Source organism: Macadamia integrifolia, unplaced genomic scaffold (genome assembly GCF_013358625.1).
Source record: "Macadamia integrifolia cultivar HAES 741 unplaced genomic scaffold, SCU_Mint_v3 scaffold69, whole genome shotgun sequence".
In the NCBI taxonomy this organism is placed as follows: Eukaryota; Viridiplantae; Streptophyta; class Magnoliopsida; order Proteales; family Proteaceae; genus Macadamia; species Macadamia integrifolia.
Genome location: NW_024870513.1, coordinates 185128 through 192859, shown reverse-complemented (window position 1 = coordinate 192859; position 7732 = coordinate 185128). Strand labels below are relative to the sequence as shown.

Here is a 7732-nt window from a genome sequence, read left to right as displayed (position 1 = left end):
AGACTGATCGAATCCTATGCAATAGTCATTGTAATTTCGTGTATCCTATCATTCTCCACGAAAATTCTTATTTATTGGCAAAGAGGCCAAGAAATAGATTTATCATTCCATTACAATCTAATCAAGAACAGGAGCGAACTAATATCCAGTACCCATAAATGGTGTAGCCGGGGGTTAGTCACAAAATCCAATCCAAATTTTCTTCCCTGATTGACCAATCCTACCATAATATATGTACTCCTACCTATAGCATCGCAACCAAAGTTGAGTCATACATACGAGATCTTCATGTGTGCATAGCCGGGAGGAAAGAAAGGAAGCCGCGTTTGGATGGTGCTCAACCTATATAAATTGTTCGTGATATTTCTAAGGGAGAAATTCTTGAAGAACTTCACATTAATCAAATGAAATGAAATTAATAAAACATAAAATAAATAAATAAAAAAAGAGGTCACTCACGATGTTAATGAACAAGACATACTACTATTTATGGACAATATCTCCCCATTTCGTCAACCCAAAGATCCGAAGTGTTGGTTTCATAAGGCAGAAACAGAATGCCCAAAATTACTACAATAATAAATTATAGATCGAAGTCAGAGAGAAACGGGCTTTTCCAAAGAGTCACTGTAGCTTTCCCGAAAATTACTACAATAATAAATTATAGTTTGGATCAGATCCTCAAAACCATTCTTGTACGATGCTTAATCCACATATGGAATCCACTCAATTTCTCTTTTCTTACAATAAGATTTTACATTGATTGAATTTCAAGTGTGGATCGAATACAATATGAAAATGATTCTCTTACAAAGACCTGATCTTGGACTTTAGTTCTCTATTCATAACAGTTATGGTTTTATATTGAAAGAACGAGCCTTACGCCCCCAAAAGGAGGAATTTCATGAGAACGGATCAGCTACTCATATGGTCATCTGGTCATACAAGTCAATATCCAACACCTGTCATTTTTGTTTTCAAATATACACCTCTTTATCCTTGTGATGACAGAAATTAGAACAGGTGTTGAATGTCAACTCGAACGACCAGGTGATCATACAAACAACGGATCTTATCTCAATTTCTATGAACCCAAGAATTGGGCAAGACGCTGCTATCTCTCATCAGTGCAACAATTCTAGTTCAATGAACCTTCTAGTTATAATTGGTCTCTACCGATTATGGACGACTCTGATCCAAACAGACCAATTCAACGATTGAAATTTCTATTTTTTTTTTATCAGAAGAAAAGAAAAATTATTAACTATTAAAATAAGTATCCATCAAGATATGAGGATCCCTAATTAGTGTTTTCAAGTTCATAGCCTTGTGGGCTAAGGCTTTGACCGAGAAAACTAGGTCATTGTTACTTTTATAACAAAACTTCAATTTAAACAAAACATCTGCAATTTCCAAGAAGAGGGTTATTGTGCTCCATGGCCATAAGTTTGTGCTGTCAGCAGACATGAGATTCTTCAACTCCCTTGCATCACTCTAGTTCGTCTATCTCTTATCATTTTTCCCAAGCTTGGTTCATCCCATATAGTAGGCTCCTTGCTGTTGCCTCAAGATGTTTGCCGGACATCATATAATTAGCATAAAGTAAGATATACTTCCCTTCGGTTATAAGCGAAACAGCCCAACCAGAAATATTTTTAGTGTTATCAGTGATCCCTGTGCAAATTAGAACTTTTTGATTGAAACAAGGGAGTGTTAATGTCTGAGTTGGTGTAGGGTTATGTATGGTCACCTGTTGTTCATCAGAGTGTATGTGGATGCCATTAGATATCCAATACTCTGCTTGTTGTAGTATGATATACGGATTGAGTTTAGCATATCCAAAGGAGACTTGGTTCATGTGTTTCCAAATGTAGTAACACATAATAATTAAAACACTGAAAGAGAAATCCAATTTATTTGAAGGGATGGTATTCTAAAGAAAAACATGATTAAATTTGAAAAGAAGAACCATTTAATAATTCAGTTTTAAGGCCCAATGGACTAGCAACCCATATCATTTTTGAGAACTCACAAGAAAAGAAGATATGCCAAGTATTCTCATGTTAATTGTGGCACAAACTGCAAATAGGGTTAATATCCACCCACTTTAATGGGGATTTCTTCATGTGCTATTTTCTAAAAGAAAATTTTAAATTTAGGTGGATTTTGAGCTTCCATAAATAACGCCACTAATGCGAGTATTGAGTTTTGTAAGTACATCTGTTTGAAGATCCCCAATATTAGATTTTTGAAACAATGATGTACACTTAGGGTGTATGGACCGTTTTTTAGCCAAAGGGATTGATGGTCTAGCGGAAACAAAGGTAACAAGAGCAACAAAGTGAAAGTGATTAAAGAAAGATGCTGTTTGGTTGTACCCGATTTGATGACAGTGATATAACCGACCGACGCGTCTCAAGCGAATGTGCATCTTGGCACAGCGGCAACGACAACGACGACGACCAGGCCTCGTCGGTGCATGTTAGCGCGAATTGTAAGCTGAGAGTTCTTTCAGAGCCTATAAACTGATTTTCATGGTAAGGCCGGTGCACGTTAGCGAAAATCTGCAAGTAATTTCTCCAGATATCTGTTTATAGATTGATGATTGGACGGGTTTCTCTTGGATTTCGTTGACGATCTTTGCATCCGCATTCGATCTTCTTCACCGCTGATTCGGTAAGCTTTTCAACGATCTTTATTATTCTAAGCTAACGTTTTTCCATCTTAATTTTTTTTTTTCAATTCTAATTCCTCTAGTTTGTGAGTTGAATCTGGTTTAAGGCCATCTAGAACGATGAAGTCAATGATCTGATGTGTTGTCTTTACCCCAAAATTTAATTTCAGAATTTGGGCTTTACCCCTGTGACTGTATTTCAATGTTCTCGTGCATATTTTAAGAGAATTACGGATTTTTTTTTTTTATTGGAAAGCTCTCGTTTTAGAGTCTGAATGGGATTCTTGGATTTTCTCGTTATTTAACTTTACCTTCGTTTTTCTCAGAATTTTCTTCTGGTTTAGATGTATGTAATTCTTGAAAAGATTTTAAAAGAAAGTTAAGCTTGGCCTCCCTCTTTGAAGGTATTGGAAAGGTTATGAGAATTCATTCGTAGCAGATGTCAATGCTTTCTTGAAAACTATATCTTTATTGTTCTATTTCCTTCTTATTACAGATGGATTTGATACATTTTCCTCGAATGAATGATTAAATTAATTATGTTATTAAGTTGCTTGATGCTTATGGATGATAAGTTGGTTGTGTTTTTTCTATTAACATTGTCTACAGACCTGACTGTGCTTACTCCTGTTTAGTTCCAGGGGTGGATATTTGGACAAGATGAGGTCAACTCATCTTTTCAACGGGACTGAAATGATGGAAAGGAAGGCTCCCTCTTTGGTTGAACTCTGCATTCAGACTGCAATAGATAATGTTAGGTATATTGGGGATGTTGGGGAGACAGACATATACCTATTGAAGGATGTTTTGCCGCACTGTACAGTTGATCAATTGATGCACATTGAGAATTCTACAGTTGTACGTTGAGAGTTCTTTCTAATTTTGCAATTGTATAGTTCTTTTGGCTTTGCCTAGATTCTAGAAGTGAACATGTCCGAAATCTTGCAGGGTAGAGACCTAAGTCCGGTGACTGATAATTTGTGGAAAAAGTTTTATGAAAAACAATTTGGTACTAAAAGCACTGATATTGTTATTGAGAGGATGAAGCAGAAGAAACTTTCATTTAAATGGAAACAGTTGTATGAGGTAATTTTGTTCCTTCTCTTCAGTTATTTCCTTATGTTCTCAAAATATTGTGATTATAATTATCTACTCCACATAATTCATTATTTTGTACTTTTTTTTTCAATGAGCTCATAGTGTCAGAAGGTTTGGTTGGATTACTTACAGGCAAAACAGAAAGACTGGGATGAAGCACAAAAAAAATCTATTGATCGATTTAAGGAACGTTATGAGAAAGAAACCGTTAGTAAGTTCTTTGTGATCTTATTGCTTGTAAGGTTTCCTAATCATTTTCATGATTCGCATATGCTCTCTATTAACTCTAAAATTGATTTTTTATGTCCATTTGAAGTAAGTTGCAGCAGCGTTGGCAATAGCCATTACTTTTGCGTTTTTTTTCCATCTTTTAAAACTGGAAATGAATTTAATTATCTAATAAAAAACTCAATTTCAAAAGCCACTAGCTCAACTGTGCATTTAATTTTTGTAACCATGAGGTTGCAAGTTCTGGAGGGGCGTGCTTGTCCAATGGTAAATGTACGAATGTTGCGACCTGGTGGTCAAGCGGTCGAAACAGCCTCTTGACATTCTCGGGGTAAGGTTGCGTAGTTTTCTTGCCCCCCGAACCTCGCACATGCGGGAGCCTCATGCACCGGGTATGCCCTATTGAGGTTGCAAGATCTACAATCCAAGTTGATTTTTATGTTTTCTTATTTTAATAAGGTATGATTATATTCAAATTATGTACATTGTCTGGATTGCTTTTTTATTGTAGAATATCCTTCACCTTATACTGCTGTGTATATAGCTGGTATAGCTGGTCATAGACAATAATTACTTTTTATGAATAGATCTTAATTGAAAAGTTTAAAAGAGTATGCTATTTGATTCTCTACCTAGTGTCTTTTACCTCTTTTCTGACTCTGTTTGGATGAGCCAATTTTCAATAATTGGAGCAAATGCTTTAGGATAGGCAGTGACATTAATATTGTTAAAAGATTTAAGAGTTGTAATTAGGTTTTTGTTTTATTTTAATTAATTACTTTTATTGTAATTAGACAGTGACTCTTAGTAGGTTTCCTACTAGGATTCGATTACGTCTTACTGTAAGGGAGAGGCTATACACGACAGAGTTATTGACTTTTACTCTTCCCATCGTTCTCACTCCCTCTCCTCTTCTCCATCTCCATTGCACTCTCCTTCATCTTCTTCTTTCACTTTCTCCCTTGCAGGAATATAAAAAATCAGATTGGATGTTCAAAATTGCCCGAATCGGATCAGTATCGGTCAAGACTGACCCCAAATCTTGACCGATCCGATACTGATCCACCCGTACAATCTAAGGGTAAAAAGGTTGAAAAAAAAGATTTTTTTTTCCTTAAAGAGCAGGGGTAAATCTGTCTGATCCTGAACGATCCTATACCAAGCCGGATCAGTATCGGTTGAGACCGATCCCGAGTTTTAAGATCGTGCTTGCAGGTACTGTTTTACAGATTCAACATATTCTCACATGGTTTAATCTGTTAACCAGTGCCTATTTTTTTGTTGGTTTGAAAGTCCTTTAAGTACCTACGCTGTCATACTTACTTGTGAGGCCTTAGTTCCTGATTATATGAAGATGAACTAAGGTCTCTTTGCATATACTACCTATATTTGGCATTACATGGAAGTATTCATATACAAGCATCTAGATCTATCAATAATGCTGGCAGTATCCTGTTTTTGGGAAAAAATATCAAGATCTGATCCTATTTTTGCATTTAGCCAGCCACTCCACCTGAGAATTTGGGTGTTATTAGCCCTCATGGTAAGGACACTCAATCCTTGTTGGACACAAGGTGATTGAATAAGAAATTAAATTGTGTTTTGTGCTCTGAGTGAGTGATTGTGTGCTTATCCCCTCCCCCCCCCCCCAAACCCCCTGCTAATCTGATTTTCTTCCCATATTTCCCCTCTCTCCTATCCGGCCCTCCATCACCCTCCCTCCTCTTCTCCTTCTCCATCACTCTCCTTCATCTTCTTCTTCTTCTTCTTCTTCTTCTTCTTTCACTTTAACCCATGCAGGTACTGGTTTACAGATTACATATTCTCACAAATATAATATGACTTTAATATGCTCAAGTTTGAAAGAATTTGTCTTCAAATGCACATTGAATTTCTCCTTTACTTCTACCAAAAAAAAAAAAATTCACCTTTACCGTAAATGGGGTAGATTTGACATGCATTCATGTCTTTACTGCAAGTGTGTAGATTTGACATGCATTCAGATGAGAATTTGTGGCATTTTATGACTTGAGTCAATGGGAAGGCAATTGAACGTATTGAAGAAAATTCTTGTAACACAGTTGGCAGCCTTCTGTAGGATTTGTGTTTATCTAATACTTATATCAAACACTTACCAGAGACTATGTTGTTGTAGAAAAACAAAGTAAGCAGATTCAGATTTGTACAAAAGTTCCACCTTCAAGCAGTAAACGAAGCTTTTTTGGAGGTATCAGTTCTATTCCTTTTGATTCTTGTACAATTATCTAAATCTATGATGCCATACTCAAAACATGAGCATGTGTCCAAATGCAGAGCACCTCACAGAGGCACTAATGCTGAAGAGGATGCATCTTAAGTTGATCTTTTAGTGTTTTTCACTTTTGAGGATCATTGGCAGGGCCTGGATCTTGCAATGGCGCAAAAGGCAGTCTGATGAAAAAGGCAAGAATGGAATTCCTCAACAGGTGAATTCTCTTAACTGATTATATACTGCCGGGTCTAATTTTAGTTGCATTCTCTTGTTGCCCAAGTTGATGCAGATATCAGATGGTAGGATCACCTGATGATGCCATCTTTTGGTCTAGGAGGTTTCCCAGATGGGATTAGAAACAAAGGCCTTGTCCCTCTGCATATGTGAATCTAGGCTGGGAAAGCAATTTCCTCCTGTCACGTTGGGCCATTATTTAGATTTTCCTGAGATTCCTTTAATCCTTACTTGGGTCTTCATAATGCAGATTCATTTTCTAAACACCTATTTTTAATGTATATTCTAAACTCACTGAAATAAATATACGGGTTATTGTTTATGCATTCATCTCTTCCTCTTCTCAACAGTCATGAAGTAAGGGCTGCAGCTATGAAAAAGGCCTTGCAAAGGAATCAAGGGTGAGTTCTCTAGATAACCTTGTTGATTCACTAACCTGTGAACTAGTGATTATCCATTTATCTTCAGTTTTTAACTGTCTTCCCCCTAATTAACTGTGTTTTTCTTTTTCCTCCTGCAGTACTTCTCACATGGTAAAACCAAGTGGTTTTCATGGAAAGGGTTCTTCAAGTTCCAGAACTATGAAACCATTTCAAAGAAGATCATAGCAAGCCACCTTGGGATTCTGGGCACTTGCCTGCTGAGGAGTGAATTGTTGCATCCATACTTGATCCTCACTATTTGAGAAGTTCTGTTTTGTAGTGTACCCTTGGGTTATGGTGGCTTTTTGTAATGCAATCCCACCTTCCTGGAGAGAAGAAAAAAAATGGGGTTTTAGCTTGAGCTCTGGGGCTAAGATATTCCGATAGAGGGCCATTTTATTTGATGATGTGGCAAAATCAACGATAGAGGGGTTGAGCTAAGATAAATATTCTGATTTTAGCTTGAAATATTTCCAAACATTTCTCATTTCTTTAATGCAATTTCTCTACTCTTTTAACACCCAGCAAGATAAAAGATTTGTGATTCCAGTGGTATCTATTACTTAGGCTGCTTGTAACACTTCTGTTTTCGACCATGTATCTCCTAATCCATTTATCTTTTTTTTTTTTTTTTTTTCCGGTAAAGCTCCTAATCCATTTATCATGATCAACACTAATGGATGTATCCATAATACGAATATCTACTACTGGCTGTATTATCTCCATGTCTTGATTACCACTCAATTATTATTTGCCATGAGAGTTATGAACAAGAAACTCAGGATTTAAAATCTTGCAAGAGGGGTCACACCACAGTAATACAAG

At 36.5% G+C, this 7732-nt stretch overlaps 1 protein-coding gene across 2 annotated transcripts; it reads left to right on the top strand.

Moving 5' to 3' along the window:
- The first annotated feature begins 2319 nt into the window (after positions 1–2319).
- On the top strand, positions 2320–7456 carry LOC122069681. 2 transcript variants are annotated; one of them, XM_042633747.1, is made up of 8 exons: positions 2320–2676; positions 3316–3532; positions 3623–3760; positions 3905–3983; positions 6156–6227; positions 6399–6465; positions 6836–6886; positions 7006–7456. In XM_042633747.1, exons 2-8 carry the CDS (start codon positions 3335–3337, stop codon positions 7091–7093), a joined length of 693 nt encoding a protein of 230 aa, XP_042489681.1. In that variant the 5' UTR covers positions 2320–2676; positions 3316–3334; the 3' UTR covers positions 7094–7456. The 2 variants fall into 2 exon arrangements, with proteins under 2 accessions (XP_042489681.1, XP_042489680.1); XM_042633746.1 differs by having other exon boundaries at positions 2324–2676; positions 3310–3532.
- The last annotated feature ends 276 nt before the right edge of the window (positions 7457–7732 follow it).